This window comes from Lolium rigidum, chromosome 4 (assembly GCF_022539505.1).
Source record: "Lolium rigidum isolate FL_2022 chromosome 4, APGP_CSIRO_Lrig_0.1, whole genome shotgun sequence".
Classification (NCBI taxonomy): domain Eukaryota; kingdom Viridiplantae; phylum Streptophyta; class Magnoliopsida; order Poales; family Poaceae; genus Lolium; species Lolium rigidum.
In genome coordinates this window covers 6705996-6724752 of record NC_061511.1, presented here as the reverse complement: position 1 = coordinate 6724752, position 18757 = coordinate 6705996, and the positions used below count along the sequence as shown (strand labels likewise).

At 46.5% G+C, this 18757-nt stretch overlaps 2 protein-coding genes across 2 annotated transcripts; both read left to right on the top strand.

Moving 5' to 3' along the window:
• Positions 1 to 8811: 8811 nt before the first annotated feature.
• On the top strand, positions 8812 to 12791 carry LOC124649468 (probable BOI-related E3 ubiquitin-protein ligase 3). The gene is made up of 4 exons (XM_047189094.1): positions 8812 to 8965; positions 9072 to 9169; positions 9256 to 9551; positions 12077 to 12791. The coding sequence occupies exons 1-4, from the start codon at positions 8874 to 8876 to the stop codon at positions 12605 to 12607; spliced, it is 1017 nt and encodes a 338-aa protein (XP_047045050.1). The 5' UTR covers positions 8812 to 8873; the 3' UTR covers positions 12608 to 12791.
• A 3190-nt stretch (positions 12792 to 15981) lies between these two features.
• LOC124708868 (uncharacterized TPR repeat-containing protein At1g05150-like) lies at positions 15982 to 18757 on the top strand. The gene has a single exon (XM_047240507.1). It carries the CDS (start codon positions 15982 to 15984, stop codon positions 18505 to 18507), a length of 2526 nt encoding a protein of 841 aa, XP_047096463.1. The 3' UTR covers positions 18508 to 18757.

Genomic DNA, 18757 nt, shown 5'->3' with positions numbered 1-18757 from the left:
CCTTGTGATAATTCCAATGTTGAAGTGGAATGAGTACCATGGGGTTTCATGGTAGGATCATGGATAGTTTTAAGACATGGAGAAGATAAGTGAAGAATAGTTTCTCCAATTATTGTTACTTGATTTCCAAATAGATTGATGTTCATGGGTTATGGCAAGGAATTCCATGTTATGATCTTTAATAAGATCAAGTAATTGATCCTTGATTAACATGTTATTGTGTTGATTTTAATCTCATTAGATCTAACCCCTTAGATCAAATCATCTCTACCCAAAACAAGGTTTTACCAAAGTCACATTGAGGTTTATAGCGCTTGACTTGATGAGCTACTTCAATTCCACCAAGGTCAAGTGAAACTTCGATTCATCGTGATCGTTTTACTTTTAAGCGCGAAATTTCCCCGGATTTCTATGCATGAATGCAATGCACACTTCTGTTTTCTCTATTTTTGTAACCCCATTACCTGGGATATTACAACGGGTCAACAATGTTGTCCCCAAGAATGCTGAACAAGGCCGCCTTAAACATGGCGTCGACCTTCTCAAACTTTTCCCGCTCCTCTGCAGAGAGAGGCCCCTCAGGTCTAGCATCTGTGGCGCTAAAACAGCCTAGGTTTGTAAACCATAGAACTGCCTTTGTGCGCCACCTCTTGTAATGCATACCATCAAAGAGGGGAGGTCGAGTAGCGGCAGCAACGCTGCTTGAATTGATTTCCCTAAAATCAGGTTTTGGATTGTTGAATATATAAGCAAATATCCATATGAAATAATCCGTACAAGTAAATGATAAATCATGACTACGAAAATAACAAATAAACTAATCATGCAGACTAGTAAGGTAGATGAACAGATCACATCTAAACAAGATAAAATGATCGCATCTACCACACAAACTAGAAGGAGAAATTCTAACAGAAACTGAAAGAGAGACGACAAGATCACATACTTTGCAGCAGCGTCGTTGTCGCCCATGTTGAGGTTGCTGAAGAAGTCGCTGAGGTCTGGGAAGAAGTTGTCGGTGTGGAGGAACTCGTCGTCCGATGACGACGTCGTGATGCCGATAGGTCGCGCCGGAGCGCTCCCCAAAAACTTGATTGCCCCTCACCCGTACAGGTTCACGAGAGGCAGGGTTCCGGAGGCCTACTGTCCCGGCAGTCGGTGCACGCCAACGGACGGGATGAGGAAGACGAAGGCGGCGGAGCAATGAACTGGAAACAGGTAGTAGCGTATGCGTCTGGTACAGACTAGGGTTGGAGTCCGCGCTTATATAGTGCGGTTCGGGAAGGTTGTGGGGCGCAGCCCACGTCCGAGTCGGCACAGCCATGATCCAGAAAAACCGGAAGGCAAAACGGCTGAGCAACGCGTCCGTTAATGACTCGAAATTGATTACACAATTAATTTCCCAAACAGCAAAAAGATAAGCTCGGCTCGGCGAGATTCCCGCAACCCGCGGCGAGTCGTGACGTGTCGTGACGAGGCGAGGCGAGGCGAGGCGGGCGGCGGAGGAGGAGGAGTGCGCGAGGGCTCTCTCTCTCTTCTCACTCACTTACTAGGACAAGAACAGCCCACCTTATATACCACTCCAACTCTCTCCCAACTAGCAATGTGGGACTAAACTTTAGCTCCCACTAGTGCTGCCACCGATTATTGGAATGGGCCATGTGAGTTTCGGAATTTGATAATGGGCCATGGGCCAAAGGCCAAATGCCCCAAATTCCAGCAATCCCCCACAAACTCTCATTGGCACATCTCATCAATAAGTTTCCGAACATTGTTTCATATACCGGTATGTCGTGGAGACCGTTAAGTTGAACTTCCACTTAAAGCTTCATATTACACTAGATTGCAACTTGGATAGTGGACTATGCCTTGAACTACAAGTTTTCTGCGCACTAGCTTCATACAAAGCCTAGACCGATACTAGGCCGCCGCGAGGCTTCCTCGCGGTTTGGAGCTTATACGTCATACTCCGTGGCCTTTCATGAGTTTACTAGAGAGCACCCAACTCTCATAGATTGCGACGTTTAACAATCGGACTCATATAGGTGTGTTCTTCAAAAGATGTTCGCGAGGACAACATCTTTGCTAAAATAAGCCACTTAGAACACATTAAGATAATTATCAACCTCGCCATGCAGATTAGGAGAGTATTGCATCTTACGGAGTGGTAAAATTGCTATAGGGATATATACTCTCCTCTCAGCCGACCAACAGACTTGTCTCCCGACCTCTAATTCACGGGATCTCCGATCACATAGAGTGGGTTACCACCGTGGGCAGCTCATACCGTGGGTCTCATACCCATCTCCTCGATGCATTTTCTATCACATTTCGTGATAGTCCCTTTGTGAAGGGGTCTGCCAGGTTTCTAGACGTATGGATATAATCCAACGCTATAACTCCGGAGTTTCTCATTTTCCTCGACAGTTTTCGGTCTCCTCTTCACATGCCTTGATGACTTCATATTATCCTTAGAACTCGTTTACTTTGACGATCACGGTTTGATTATCACAGTTCATAGGAATAGCGGGTATTGGTTTCTCAACCACGGGTAAGTCCATCAAGAGCTCACGAAGCCACTCGCTTCAACAGGTGGTCGTGTCTAATATTGTGAGTTCTGCTTCCATAGTTGACCTCGTAATGATGGTCCGCTTGCAAGACTTCCAGAAACAGCGCCACCTCCAAGTGTAAACAAATAACCACTTGTGGCCTTAGTCTCATCGAGCATCGGATATCCAATTTGCATCACTATAACCCTCAAGTACCCTTGGATACCCGAGTATAGTGAATGCCATAACTCGCGAGTGCCTTTCAAATAGCGCAAAACTCTTTCAAGAGCATGCCAATGAACATCTCCAGGTCTAGACACAAAACGGCTGAGTTTACTTACAAGCAAAGGAAATGTCGGGCCTCGTGGCGCCGGCTAAATACATAAGCGAGCCAATGATCCGCGAATATCGCAATTGATCTCTAGCAATTCTTTTATTCTTACGAATTATTACACTAGGATCATAAGGCGTTGGAGAAGATTTGCAGTCGCTATACCCGAAGCGACTCAGGATCTTTTCCACATAGTGGGACTGAAGCAGTATAATCCCACCATCGTCATCCTTCAGTAGCTTGATGTTTAAGATCACATCAGCTACTCCCAAGTCCTTCATCTCAAAACAACGAGATAGGAACTCCTTGACCTCCTTAATTACAATAAGGTTGGTCCCGAATATCAATATGTCATCGACATAGAGACAAAGAATAACTCCCTCGCCCCCACCATGGCGATAGTATACACACTTGTCAGCTTCATTTACAACAAAGCCTTCAGCGGTTAAAGTTCTTTCAAACTTCTCATGCCACTCGCTTAGGTGCTTGCTTAAGCCCATACAAAGACTTCGGTAATTTACACACCTTTCCTTCTTGACCATCTACTACAAATCCATCGAAGCTGCTCCATATAAATTTCCTCTTCAAGCTCTCCATTTAGGAAAGCGATCTTAACATCCATTTGATGAACGAGAAGACCATGTGAGGCAGCCAAGGATAGTAGCACTCGAATGGTGGTCAATCTGGCAACAGGTGAGTATGTATCAAAGAAATCTTCACCTTCTTTCTGGGTATAACCCTTGGCCACAAGACGTGCCTTGTACTTTTCAATAGTACCATCAGGCCTAAGCTTTTTCTTGAACACCCACTTGCATCCTACAGGTTTGCACCCATAAGGACGATCGGTAACCTCCCAAGTTCCATTAGCTAAGATGGAATCCATCTCGCTACGGACAGCTTCCTTCCAGTAGTCAGCATCCTGAGATGCATAGGCTTCTGAGATAGAAGTGGGAGTATCATCCGTGAGGTACACAATGAAATCATGTCCAAAGGACTTTGCAGTCCTCTGTCTCTTGCTCCTTTTGGGAGCTTCATTGTCATCCTTCATAGGATTCTCAAAGTGTTCTATAGCCATGGTAGGTTCAGGAAATAATTCCTGAGTAGATGAACTCGGGCATCTCTCGAATTGATGAGCTAGACGTTTCTTTCATAGGAAAGATGTCCTCAAAGAAAGTCGCATCATTCGACTCCATAATTGTACCAACATGCATGTCGGATACCTCAGATTTTACTATCAAAAATCTGTAGCCAATGCTATGAAATGCATATCCCAGAAGAACACAATCCACGGTTTTTGGTCCAAGCTTGCGCTTCTTGGGTATCGGCATATTTACTTTCGCCATACAACCCCATCGTAGGTAAGAGAGTTCCAGTCTTTTCCTTTCCCATTCCTCAAACGGGGTAAGAGAGTCAACTCACTGTTTCGCAACATAAAGTATATTTTTCTTACTTGCTTTTCACAAGAGAGATGTAGAGACGAGTGATTCTTACTTTCTTCCGTGCCTGATTTACTCTTACACAGTGGTCCGACATTTGACGAAGGACTTTTACCAGGTGGTTTCTGTTGAATATATAAGCAAATAGCCATATGAAATAATCCGTACAAGTAAATGATAAATCATGACTACGAAAATAACAAATAAACTAATCATGCAGACTAGTAAGGTAGATGAACAGATCACATCTAAACAAGATAAACTGATCGCATCTACCACACAAACTAGAAGGAGAAACTCTAACAGAAACCGAAAGAGAGACGACAAGATCACATACTTTGCAGCAGCGTCGTTGTCGCCCATGTTGAGGTTGCCGAAGAAGTCGCTGAGGTCCGGGAAGAAGTTGTCGGTGTGGAGGAACTCGTCGTCCGATGACGACGTCGTGATGCCAGTATTCGCGCCGGAGCGTTCCCCAAAAACCTGATTGCCCCTCACCCTTACAGGTTCACGAGAGGCAGGGTTCCGGAGGCCTACTGTCCCGGCAGTCGGTGCACGCCGACGGACGGGATGAGGAAGACGAAGGCGGCGGCGCAATGAACTGGAAACAGGTAGTAGCGTATGCGTCTGGTACAGACTAGGGTTGGAGTCCGTGCTTATATAGTGCGGTTCGGGAAGGTCGTGGGGCACAACCCACGTCCGAGTCGGCACAACCACGATCCAAAAAAACCGGAAGGCAAAACGGCTGAGTAACGCGTCCGTTAATGACTCGAAATTGATTACACAATTAATTTCCAAAACAGCAAAAAGATAAGCTCGGCTCGGCGAGATTCCCGCAACCCGCGGCGCGTCGTGACATGTCGTGACGAGGCGAGGCGAGGCGGGCGGCGGAGGAGTGCGCGAGGGCTCTCTCTCTTCTCACTCACTTACTAGGACAAGACCAGCCCACCTTATATACCACTCCAACTCTCTCCCAACTAGCAATGTGGGACTAAACTTTAGCTCTCACTAGTGCTGCCACTGATTATTGGAATGGGTCATGTGAGTTTCAGAATTTGATAATGGGCCATGGGCCAAAGACCAAATACCCCAAATTCCAGCAGTTTCCACCTGAGCATGTACTGAACAAATAAGTGATAAAAAATGGTTGGATAAAATACAAGTAATATGTATGTGAAAATTTGGAAAAAGTTGACCATGATGAGCTATTTTATTAGTATTTCAAATAATGGATAATGTAAATTGAAAGAACGAGGCTAGAAGGAAATTGTGTCTAAACCATAAAATGATCAAAAGTCAACTTATGAGTTAAGTAAAACTCTATTCTAAATACTGAACTGTGAAGAGTAGGGAGAAGATAGGAAATAGATAAAGAAATCGGCAAAACAATTTGGTGGATGCAAACGAAAATCAAACTAAATAAATCGACAAAAGATGTTTAAGCCGGGTAATTTAAATGAACCTGTAAACCAAAAGAAGGGAATAAAAATATCTAAGAGTATAGTGAAACCGTAGTTAAATTTTCCAAACATACTAATTTAAATTACTGGATAGAAATAATAAAGAGCATACTCTTCATTCTGATAAATAATACAAGAAAATATTTAACATTGCTATAAAATCTAACATTACAATTGTGTGACTTACATAAAAATAAAATTATCAAAGTATTAAATTATATAGATACCAAATAATGCTTTTGTAAATTGAAAAGTTGCGGCAGCAAACTATACATATAGATAGTCTCGCATACAAATGCGCGGGCCACCCTGTGTGAGAGAGACCCTTAATATGTTTTAGCCATCTAATTACAAAAATATACATACTCACATTGAGTTGTCCATAAAAAAAGTTGTGTAACTTTGTAATAGGTTATACTTATATTTCATATGAATTAACAAAATTAGTTGTTACGATCTCATGTTATTACTTCTTCCATTCCTTCTTATAAGCCGTATTAGTTTTTCAAAAGTCAAACTGTACTATGTCTAACTAATTTTGGAAAAAAAAAGAGTATTAACAACTAGCATACTAAATAAATAAAATACAAAAATATTTTTTAAAATTAAATATGTTGCGACGTGCAAAGCACGTGCTACTTACTAGTCTTTGTTAAAGTACTACTCCCTCCGATCTATAGTAAGTGTTCGGTGATTTAGTACAAAAGTTTGTATACCTTCGATACTCCCTCAGATGCGAAAAAAAAGTCTGAAAGTGAATTTTACAAACACACCCTTGAACTTTTTTACTTCATTAACCCGCACTCCTCGTGGAGTCAGGGCACCAGGACCAGGCCTGCGAGTCCACGGCCCTCCCTTCCTCCGCGTGGATCGAGTTATGAAGGAGGCCGCGTGGGTACTGCTCCTCCCGGCCGGACACGAAGTCGAGAACCCCATTGCCCCCGACCCTCCTCTCAGATGTCGACCTTCCCGGTGATGGAGCGTTGCCCCAGCGGGCTGTGGAGTCCTACCCGCCATCGCCACTGGTCGAGGGCGCCGTGGATCAGAGCCCTCCTCTCCTTAGGGTTTGACCGCCTCCGGTTGAGGAGCGCCATGGATCAGAGCCGACGGGTAGCGGGCGGAAGGCGGCTGGCGCCATGGCTACGTTTCGTCGGGCTGTGGCGGGCGAGGCTAGAGCCGGCCACCAGCGCCATGGAGATCTGCGATCCTATCATGCGCAGTTGTCCTGGTTCTGATTTTGATTAATTTAGAAGGGGTAAACTGCAAAACGTGATTATAACGTGCTTCCGACACTTTTTTAGGATCGGAGGGAGTACTTATTTTGAATCAGAGGGAATAATACTATTGTATCACAAGAAGAGGGCATATGCATACTTGTTCTGGCTGGAAATGAAACGGTGGTAGGCAAAAGTTGGTCGCCATTCTTTACCTCGGAGCAAAACAATGCCTTCAATAAAGTTACTGTCAAGCATAAATAATTTAGGTTAGACTTTGGGTTTTTACCCTTTAGACTCTAAATTTCTCCTGTGCTGTCGTACTCACTTGCCAATTTTGTTGCTTCAAATCACAAATCACCAAGCCAGAATTTCTACACCTTCAGAACTCAAAACTTTCATTGCCAGTCTTCAGTTCGCGATTTACATGCCATTCTACGTGTCCGACTTCATCGTGAATCTAAGGCATGTCCCATAATAGCAACAGACCACAAAGCTTCACAACACCCCTCTGAAACCAAACAGTTAGAAATAAACATGGTTGCGCACCATCCGCACTGGCAAACTTCAGGCATGTCGTCCATTTAGAATTCATCGGTGGAGTCTTCTGAAACTCGGTAGTCCACCCAAGATTAATAACGATCGGCGACATGCAATTCTTCATCACGAATAGACATGAATCCAAGGATCGCCACCTTCATTCAAAGTCACGCCGCAGCCCTCACGCCATCAGCCGGCAGCGTAGAGGAAACTCAGAAAGCCAAACAAGGAACATCCAGCCGCATGGCCGATAGACACAGTGGCGGAGCTAGCTCAGGATTAGAGCCTGGGCAAGATGCGAGGAAAAAAAAAGCGGCCAAGCATAGCAGATTTTGCCCAGCCAAAAATACTATTTTAACCAGCTTTGTCTACTTAACTTTCAAAGACATGCACGATGGGAGCCGGGGCAGCTGCCCAGGTTAGCCGGGCCCTGGCTCCGCCCATGGATAGACACCACACAACACCATATGCAACCAGGTAGACAACACTAGACCCAGATAGGCCCCAGATCAGCCCGCCCAGCCACCATCAAAGGTTGGGCGCCGCATGAAGTCTCACTTAGTTCATGTGAAGAAACTTTTGTAAATTATGTATTTTGCTTTGAAAACTATGCCATTTTATCCTACATTTTTCATGTTATGATGTTATACTTTATCCTTGCTTTGTAAAATTTTGAACTACCATTATGATTTGATTAACGGAATACCTTTGCTTTCTGTTTGATTCAACCAACCATCGTGCCTCAATCCTACCGTTCTTTCATTTTCAAAAAATCTCGTATGCTAGCCGATAGTGCTAGTCGTATATCATCTAATCTTAGAACATACACATACTTCGGGAGTTTGGGATTCACCATGGAGACATCACACAACCCATGACATAGATTTCGACACAAATACTCTTTAAGATGATTTAGCAAAACTGTTCTAACCATCTATCACGACCTCACATAGATCAGACGAATGAATCCACAGAGTAAAACTTTGAGCTTTTGAAAAACGCGATGCACGTCATACTTTTATCTTTGAACCCTGAAATGCTTCTAAATTCTGTCTTTACCTCGAATATTCCGGGAGGAGAGTAGATTAGGGACAATGTATAGGGCTATTAAACAAAATTCACCTCAAATTCTAATGAAACACGATAAGTGCACAGCTACCCAACTGACTAGTGGGCTCCACCGTTCATGACCCCACATGTTAGCTTCACATCAACTCTCAAGTAAGTCAAATCACAGTATCGTTCTCTAATTGCAAGAACTACAGTAGAGAGCCCCCATTCCGTCCTCTCTCTCCTCCCTTTCCGACGAGGCGACCTGCTTTCCCCTCTCGCGCACCTTCCTCGCCATGGCCTTCTTCTCCCACCACCATCTCCAGCAGCCCCACCCCGCGGCGGCGCCGCCGCCGCCGCAGCAGCATCCGGCGCCTCTTCCCTTCAGGTGCTCCATCTCAATTCCGCGCCCTGCCCTTTCTCCATTTTTTCCCGTATGGTAGTAAGAATCGCGCTAAAATCCCCTTTCTTAACGCCGTATTTTTTTTGGGCAGGAACGCGCTGCCAGTGCCGGTCGACGGACAGATCCCGGCGCCCTACGCCTTCTTCAACCCGCCGCCCGCCTTCCCGGATCAGGCCGGGCAGCCACAGCGTAAGAGCTTTCCTCCGCGAATCTCCTCTTAATTCTGCTGCGATAGACGCTGAATTTTTCTAGGTATCTTGCTCTGTTCCGCGTAGTGGTGGACCCGGTGGGGCTGACGGCCGCGGCGGGCATGGGGTGGAGGCAGCCGAGGGAGCAGGAGCTGCTGGGAGAGAACTCGCAGATGTCGTCCATCGATTTCCTGCAGACGGGCTCGGCGGTCTCGACGGGCCTGGCGCTCTCTCTGGAGGACCGCCGCCACGGAGGCGGCGGCAGCGGGGCTGGGAACTCCTCTGGCGATTCGCCGCTGCTCCTGCTGCCGATGCTCGATGACGATCTCTCCCGCGAGGTCCAGCGGCTCGATGCTGATATGGACCGGTTCATCAGGGCCCAGGTCACGTGCTTTAGAACCTTTTTTCCTTTTGATATTTTCTACTACCGCAACAGTGGTGCATTTGACCGTTTGAGTGTTTACATGATGAGGTCTTCTCGATCTGTTCACGAAGGTTTGTTGGGTCAATTAGTGAAGCTTTGATGTTTTCGGGCCATATAACTTGTGTAGGTGAAGGGTGCACATAGATAGTCTCTGATCACTCTAGTTTGGCTAATGTTAGATATTTCTTCATTCGCCATCAAGTCATGCAGCAGATCTTGATGGCCGTTAGCTGTAATGAGCGAATGAGCATACTGTGTCGCTTAAATATAACTTTGTCAATCGTAAACATAGAAAGATGGAGATTACATATGAGAAAATTGGGTATATGTATCATTGGTACTGCCCATATCTTGTGGTCCAATTAAATGCAACCAAAGTCTCAAACTCCTCTTTCTTCTGCCACTCTGTTCGGTTCCATTACGCCCCATTAACAGCAACGTACTTGACCAACTGAACCCCACCTGAACACTGGAATTCCTAATGAGATCTGTGGCGCCCAACTACGGCGAGTGTGCGATCTCCTGTCCACGCAATTGGGTTAATCTCCAGGGACCTAACACTAACAGACCCCAATAGTCCAGTAAATCAGAACCTTTTATCTTAATATATAATTGGACCAGACGTAGCAGATAGAGCAGACCAGGCTATAGGCGGCCAGAGGAGGCAACATAAGTCGTGCATCCAGAGATCCACCTCAGAGGCGGCATCTGCTACTGGTATATCTTCTTTCAGGTGGCATCTGCTACTGGAAGATCTTCTGTAGGTGCTGCTGAGCTACTTGGTTGAGGCTTAGAAGCTCTTTTGACATTTCTTCTCTCATAAAAAACTGAAAAACAGTTCATGTTTCTCCCTTGCATATTTTTTCTTGACATTCCTTACTTCTCAATGTGGGAATGATCTTTCTGACAATGCCAACCTTTGTGGTTGTCACTTATTTCCTTCCGCCAGTAGGTCTAGGTGAATACATTCACCGGACATTGAAACATTTGATAAACTAGAACTACAGACTACAAGATTACTGGGTGATTAAGCATGCACATCAACTTATTTTCTGTTGCATTCTTATACCCAGTTTTGCTGTTTCAATGTCTTGGCCAGAGAGAAATGGACACAATGTTCTGTAGTCAGATTTGGTCTTGCAGATTTCGCCATTGCCTCTTATTAACCGCTTATTTTTAAGATCTATGCAAGTTTTGTAACTTTTATTTGGTGGATACTGAAGCAATCCCCTCATTTTTATGCCCCCAATCTAGCATCCACTTTCCTTCATTGCTCGTGGACCAGATCAAACCTGATGTCTAGTAAATGTGTGGCCGTCTGAGTTCTGATAGACAATAGATGTGGTCCAGGGATGAAGTGCTTGGGTGTTGGCATGTAACATGATCCATGGGCCCAGAATTCACTGAATGGCAGTCCCACACAGCCATAAGGAAGGAGTCTATGCACGTGTCATTGTGTAAACAGCTACTTGGGTTTCATCCTCTTCCTCGCTTTGCCCAAAATGATCAACGGATAGTTACTATGTTTGGATCCCCAAGCATCATATATGCTAGTGTAATCCATAATAACTTTTCAGTGTGGGACTAACGACCGCTAGTACGCATGTGTGAACTGGGCTGCTTGTAGTATTACAATTTACAAGTAATTTGACCAAACATAGTATGGTCTGCAACTCTGCATGTTACTTTACTGTACATACTCTTCTTGATCAAAGATTAAAACTGCATCACATGTCCATTTTGATGAAATTGCTATTGGACCAATGTCTTTACTAGCCGTGTTAGCTCTCTTACTCTACTTTTTAGTAGATGGGCAAATTTGAGTTATTTATTCTCGATTAGCTTCCTTTAACATTGGGAAATTATCCATTTACTAAACAAACTACATCATTTTCACCAGTATTCAGTTTTTTTTAGCTCATATAGAAAACAATGCTATTAAGTTAATTTGTGCAGTTATTTGTTGCTAATATGAACTTGGAGCTTGCTTATATTTTGTTAGGACATGATATTTTTCGTAATCAAAGTGGAAGAAAAGAGAAAAATAGGGTATGTGCCATACTGTATGCAAACCAAACCAGAAGCTTTAGTTGCATGTGCTCAGTTGAGTTGAGATATCAACTTTCTATGGACAGTGACACGATCAATGACACAATAAAATTGGTCATACCCTGTGAGTTAATTAAATAATACTTCTATACATTCATTCATCGCCTTGCAATAAGAAACATACCTGACTCTTCAAAAAGAAACAAGAGCCAGGGAAGGAGTTAGTGGAACATCAAAAGAAAAGATGCACTTGACAAAGCAAGTATCACCACCGTTTTACTAGTATATTCAATCCTGTTTGCCAGAATTATTTCCAATTAGGTTTGGGTTGAACCTCACATAAGATATTATCAGAACTTGTATTGTTAAAAAGAAAATTTTGTATTGAACAGTTGAAGATATTTTAGTTTTCTAACAAAAATATTTAACTGGCAGAATGAGCGCCTGAGGCAGTCTATATTGGAGAAGGTTCAGGCAAAGCAATTTGAAGCGCTGGCCTCTGTTGAAGACAAGATCCTCCGAAAAATACGGGATAAAGAGTCAGAAGTGCAGAACATTAACAAAAGGAACTCTGAACTGGAGGACCAGATTAGACAAATGGCAGGTGAAGTTGGTGCGTGGCAGCAAAGGGCCAAGTACAATGAGAGCATGATCAGCGCACTCAAGTACAACCTGGAACAGGTATGTGCCCATCAAAGCAAGGACTTCAAAGAAGGCTGTGGCGATAGTGAGGTAGATGATACTGCATCCTGTTGCAATGGTGGTGCCGTCAATTTGCAACTGATGCCGAAGGAGAGTAACCACTCCAAGGATTCGACGGCATGCAGGGTCTGTAAATCAAGCGAAGCATGCATGCTCTTGCTGCCTTGCCGGCATCTTTGCCTGTGCAAAGAGTGCGAGAGCAAGCTGAGCTTCTGCCCCTTGTGCCAGTCCTCCAAGATACTTGGTATGGAGATATATATGTAATGTAGAATATAATTTGTCTACCACTTGAAGTATCTTTCGAGATACTGTTGTACTTAAGCATCACTGTATTGTCAAACTGTAGCACCTATTGATCACTCTGAGATCTGACTTGATCTGAAAGACTACCATTTATGGTCGATTTACTGCAGCAAATTTCTATCTAGAAGTGCATTGTTTGGACTTAGGAGACTTGCTTAGTACTTTATTGGGTGGCAATTTGTTGCCTTGGGCATAAATTGTATTCCTCCGTCTGGAAATAACTGACGGAGGGAGTACCAAAAATTATGTGATGTCGCATGCTTCATTTTTACCTACCGAGTTTATGGGGACCGTCTTGTATAGCTGATTATGCTTATGACTACTTCTATTCTATGGGCTTGTTGCTACAAATCCAACAAAGAACAAAATAGAACAATAATACTAGCGTGGTGGAACTTTTCTTTTTCACAGTATATTCGAGAGTGACTGGTGCGAAACTCGAACACTATCATAATGATATATAGTTACGGACTTTTACCAAGTTGCATTTTCTTATAATTGCTTCTACATTCATGTACAATTTATCTATTCCAAAGAAGGACAGCTGTTCTCCGGCTTTCTCATTGAATTATAACTTATCCAAGAGCTGTTACAACTCTTAAACTGCTCTCTAGAATAGTTGGTGAATGTTCTTCATCAACATTCTAAACAGAACAGGTTTTGTTGTATTATTAGTTCTTCTGTTATTGCAATGAGTACATTAATGCAGTTAGATATTGTCTTGATGTAGACCCTTCTTCAATGGAAGTTGTGCCAGAATTGTAGCTTCTTTTAAATCTGCCCATTCTTTTAGGTAGAGCGAGCATGAAGGTGGTGCAACACATACTTATAGTTCAGCTGGATATTGCTTAGACCCGATCACCCGAACCCTTCCTCTATGGAGTAGCTTTTTCCTAATTTTTCTTATTCTTTCAGGTAGTGCGAGCATGAAGGTGCAACATGGAAGCAACCATAGTTGGTTATTTGCTAAATCATAGTTCTGCACTTACGATTGGTTGCCGTACACGCCTAGCAAGCGTTGGGTCCATGCTTTACAACTAATAGACAATCTGGGTGTATCTTGGGGGCGGATTACGGCAATTATGATTGGTTGGTTAGCCAAAAGCCACAAACGCTTCTCTTTCAAGGCCAGCAAATCAATTGATCAGCTGGCACATGTTGGTACGATTATCTTATGGCTTCATAACAAGCACTAGGAAATGATAACTATACATTGGCCATGGTTTGATTTTAGGGCTCTTTGGTACAAAGGAATTTTAAGATGGACTTTGGAGCATTCCAGTCCATGGTAGTTTTTCTTATATAGCTTGCTTGCTTTGTAGGATTGGAGACCATATGAATTTTTCATATAATAATCTATTTTACGTGCAATTCAATGGGAAGATTTCCGTTAGTTCTAACCCCACACTAATTTTTTCTTGGTTACGATGACAACTCTAGCGTGCACTTAACCCCAATGTTTGGAAAGGCGCTAGAACTTAATTCCAATTTTCGCCTCTGCCTAGCGCCTGTCGTGCCTAAGTGCAAGCCAGGCGCACTTAACCCCCCATATAACACGATTAAACTCCAGGCCTAGGCGCGCCTAAAGCACACACTTAGGCATGCCTTTTTTTCTTAACCATGCTTAGCCCTTTAGAGAAATTCTCGTGTTTTTCCACCGGCGCAACAAACAACTCGTGTTTTTGACCCATGTAGGGTTTAACGTGACATGTCATTCCAATCCTATGTTTGTTGCGATTTTCAAAATTTTGTGAACCAAAAATGGCCTACTATCTCACGTTTCACCTCTTCCACTACGTGTCCTAACCAAAGAAATTACGTCTTTTCTTGAGGATCCATATAAACAGAGAATTTAGCCGCATACTCAAATACCACTCAAAATTTTCTCGGTTCCAAATATATACTATGCACTTAGATTCTGGACAAGGTATAGATTTGCCACTTTCGCTAGTTGACCCTCAAGTGACTTTTGAAAAAAAAACTATGGCCCAGTTCTTTTGACGGTTTAAAAAATAAGCTACCCACTCCAGTGGCGGAGGTAGAAATCAACAAATTTCGATGTCGAGGGGTGCCGGTCAATGACATTTCAATTTTTTTTTATTTCAAATTCAGAAATTAGTAAAGAATTTCTCCATTTTGAGGGGTGTCTAGGCCTTGCTTGTCCCCTGCCTCCGGTAGTGACCCTCTCCGCAGCTTCTTCCATAAGTTTATTGGAATCGTTGGGGCTTTCAAATTAGTTATCACATAACTAATTTGAAAGGCCCTTTAGGGGAACGATGTCTTGGCACATGGGAACACACGCTCACCTTATTTTGAAATATATCAGACATATTTTAAAATGTCAGAAAATTGGAAACAAAAAATCCACATGTATATCTTCATGTGCTACGCGCTCAAAGAGGTATTTCATGAAAAATCGACTTGTTGTGTGGCGTGTGTAAAAATAACAAAATTAGGTGCCAAAAATAAGGATTTTCGCATGATAAATGTTTTTTTTTTTTTGCATAGACCACAATTTTTTTTCACGAAACTTGACGGAAGCAAATATATTATGGAGATGTACATGTAGAATATTTTATGAAAAAATTTCGACATTTCATTTTGGTACATAATTTTGACATGAAGATGGCCAAAACAAATTTAGCGTGCTCCCTCCATCCTAAAATGTAGGTAGGAGGTCTTTGATTTTCGGTGTCCAATTATGTTGGTGGTGGTATTGTTTCATTGACTCATGCACATTGGACCCGCCTATACCGGTGGTCTTGGTCGGGAGGTGACATATCCTTGCTGCAAAACAAGAAAGCAACGGCGGATGTCCGGTTGACGACGGCCCCGGCCCCCGGAACCCAATCTACTGTTTGCCGGAGTGCCGGACCACCGGTTCAGCAGCAAGTAGAAGAGCTGAACCAGAAGGACGCTCCTGCTGTACACTAGTAGCGGCGGTACCACCACCAGCAGCAGCCAGTCCACTACTGCAACTGCGAAGCGCAACGGTGCGAGACAGCGAGCGTGACGGCTGCCTCCATCCCCAGCCCGGGCGGGCGCGGGCCCAACGTGCAACATGTGGCTCCAAATTGAGCAGTGCCGGCCGGACGGACGGGGCAGAGTGAACCCAGCGACGCGACGCGACGCGGGCGGAGCGCCCTATCCACGTGAACCAAACCCAGCCACGCCAGCCTGCCGCCACCTCCTCCTTCCCCTTCCCCTTTCTTTCCGTCGTCTCCTCCCTTTCTTCCCCTCAAATCCCGCCTCCGCGCTGCCCGCCCCCGCGCGTGCCCAAATTCGCCGCCTCCCCCTTCCTTCCTACCGCCTCTCCGCGCCGCGGCTTCCCGGCGATGGCGCTGTCCGCGTCGGCGGCGTCGGCGGGGAGGGGCGCGCGGGCCGACAAGGTGCGCAGGATCTTCGACCGCTTCGACGCCAACGCCGACGGCGGCCTCGACCGCGACGAGATGGCCCGCCTCGTCGTCGCCGTCAACCCGCGCGTCAAGTTCAGCGACGACCAGATCTCCGCCATCCTCGACGAGGTCTTCCGCACCTACGCCCACTTCATCCTCCCAGACGGTAAGGGCCTCTCCCTCGCCGGCCTGCTACGCACCTACGACGACGGCGCGGGGGACGTCGACCGCGACTTCCTCGCACTCTCCCTCCCCGCCCTCGACTCCTCCTCCCCCTCCGAGATCGCCCTCGGCGACGACCCCGACGCCACCTCCTCCTCCTCCCCACACACCGCCACCGCCGCCTCCCTCCTCGACGACCACCTCAGGCCGCTCGGCGTCCTCACCCCGCCCTCCTCCAGCTCCCGCGCAGCCGCCGCAGCCGCGCCAGCCTGGGCGACCTCCCCCAACCACGGCATCGCGTTCGACTCCTCCTGGGCCCTGCTCGACGACCTCGAGATCCTCGTCAAGCGCCTGCGCTCCAAGCAGCTACGCAAAACCCCCAACCTCTCCACCGACGCCACCGACTCCTTCTCCGAGGCCGGCTGGTCGAGGGAGATCTCCGGCTCGGCGGACTCCTCCCTCCCACCCCCGCAGTGGGACGAGACGAGCCGCGACTACCTGACCTTCGTCAAGGAGCTGGCCGTCCTCCGCACCCGCGCCGACGCGTCCCGGTCCCGCGAGGAGGCCTTCGACAACCACATGGTCATCGGGCGGGCGCTGGCCGAGCACCGCCTCTCGCGCGACGCGCTCGCCAGCTTCCGCCGCGGCTGCGAGCTGCAGCCCACGGACGTGCGCCCGCACTTCCGGGCCGGCAACTGCCTCTACGCGCTCGGCCGCCACGCCGAGGCCAAGGAGGAGTTCCTGCTCGCGCTCGAGGCCGCCGAGGCCGGCAACGGCACCTCCCTCTCCGCCGACGTCCTCCCGCAGATCCACGTCAACCTCGGCATCGCCATGGAGGCCGAGGGCATGGTGCTCGGCGCCTGCGAGCACTACCGGGAGGCCGCCATCCTGTGCCCGTCGCATGCCCGCGCGCTCAAGCTGCTTGGGAGCGCGCTGTTCGGTGTCGGGGAGTACCGCGCGGCCGAGAAGGCGCTGGAGGAGGCCATCTTCCTCAAGCCGGACTACGCCGATGCACACTGCGATCTCGGGTCGGCGTTGCACGCGGTGGGGGACGATGACCGCGCGGTTCAGGAGTTCCAGAAGGCCATTGATCTGAAACCGGGGCATGTTGACGCCTTGTACAATCTTGGCGGGTTGAACATGGATGCAGGCCGCTTCGTGCGGGCTGCGGAGATGTACACCCGTGTGCTGAGCATCCGGCCGAACCACTGGCGTGCGCAGCTGAACAAGGCGGTCGCGTTGCTTGGGCAGGGGGAGTCCGAGGAGGCCAAGAAGGCGCTCAAGGAGGCGTTTAAGATGACGCAGAGGGTCGAGGTGTATGACGCCATCTCGCATCTCAAGACGCTGCAGAAAAAGAAGCCAAAGGCAACCAAAGGGAAAAATGATGCAGCCCAGGGAGAGGAAGCCTTTGTTATCGTGGAACCATCCAAGTTCAAGAGGGTTGGGAGGCAGACCACATTGCGACAGGATTTGGCCAGTGCCCTTGATATAAGGGCCTTCGAGAGGACGACAAAGCTTGGCCACTGTGATGCCGAGCTTCTGAGGAAAGAGATGAATGAGACCGATGTCCCCGTATCCTATTCGGGCACCGGCATCCCAGAGAAGTCTATCAGGAAAGCAGCTCTTGAGGTCATTCTGCGGAGGCTGCTATCTTTCCTCAAGCCAGATACCTTCCAGGGGGCTGTCAAGGCTATGAACGAAAGGATTCTCTCCGTGCTTGATGCATCTGGCTCTGGTCGTGTTGATCTTGGGATGTTCTTTGCTATCATTGCTCCAATCTGTTCTGGTCCTGTGGATCGGCGCAAGCGTGTCGTCTTCGATGCACTCCTTTGGCGTCCTGCCAGCGAAGGCAGCAGGGGCCAGATTCGACGAAGTGATGCCCTAAGTTACATTAAACTTCTTCGTGCCGTCTACGTACCTATCCATGGGGCTAGCGACATGCTTGAAATGCATGGGGAGTCTGACCCTACCATGGTGTCGTACACCGAGTTCCTTGAAATGTTCAATGATCCTGATTGGGGATTTGGAATTCTCAGCACATTGGTCAAGCTTGAAGATAGCGATCATGTTCGCCATGGCAGCCATACCTGCTCCATATGCCAGTATCCTATCATCGGCTCGCGGTTCAAGGAGACAAAGCACTCGTTTAGCTTGTGTAACCGATGCTACAGCGAAGGGAAGGTTCCATCAGCCTTTAAGCTGGACGAGTACAGGTTCAAAGAATACGGTAACGAATCCGAGGCTCTTATTGACAAGTGTATGTGCTTTAATCTACATTCTAAGAATTTGGAAGCTGATGCTTGATCATTGGAGTATTGCCTGACCTCTCGAGCATGAATCTGTGTATCCCCGTAGTAGTTGTGAAAATGCCTAGTTAGCTCTCCTGGCCCTCTTGTAAACTAAGGAGCTGTATTTTGGAGTTGTGTAAGCATGTTCCGATCCTAAACAGTTAGCTACTGTTTGAGTGTATGGGAGTAAGAGCATGTGAACTCCAAATACACTCCTGTTATCATCTCAGTTCCAACGCAACCAAGGCTTGGAAGTATTTCTGTTC

Coding starts and splice junctions, on each gene's coding strand:
- LOC124649468 (XM_047189094.1), top strand. CDS start 8,874: ATGGCCTTCTTCTCCCACCACCATCTCCAGCAGCCCCACCCCGCGGCG. Junction 8,966..9,071: donor CCGGCGCCTCTTCCCTTCAG/GTGCTCCATCTC, acceptor TTTTTTGGGCAG/GAACGCGCTGCCAGTGCCGG. Junction 9,552..12,076: donor ACCGGTTCATCAGGGCCCAG/GTCACGTGCTTT, acceptor TTTAACTGGCAG/AATGAGCGCCTGAGGCAGTC.
- LOC124708868 (XM_047240507.1), top strand. CDS start 15,982: ATGGCGCTGTCCGCGTCGGCGGCGTCGGCGGGGAGGGGCGCGCGGGCC.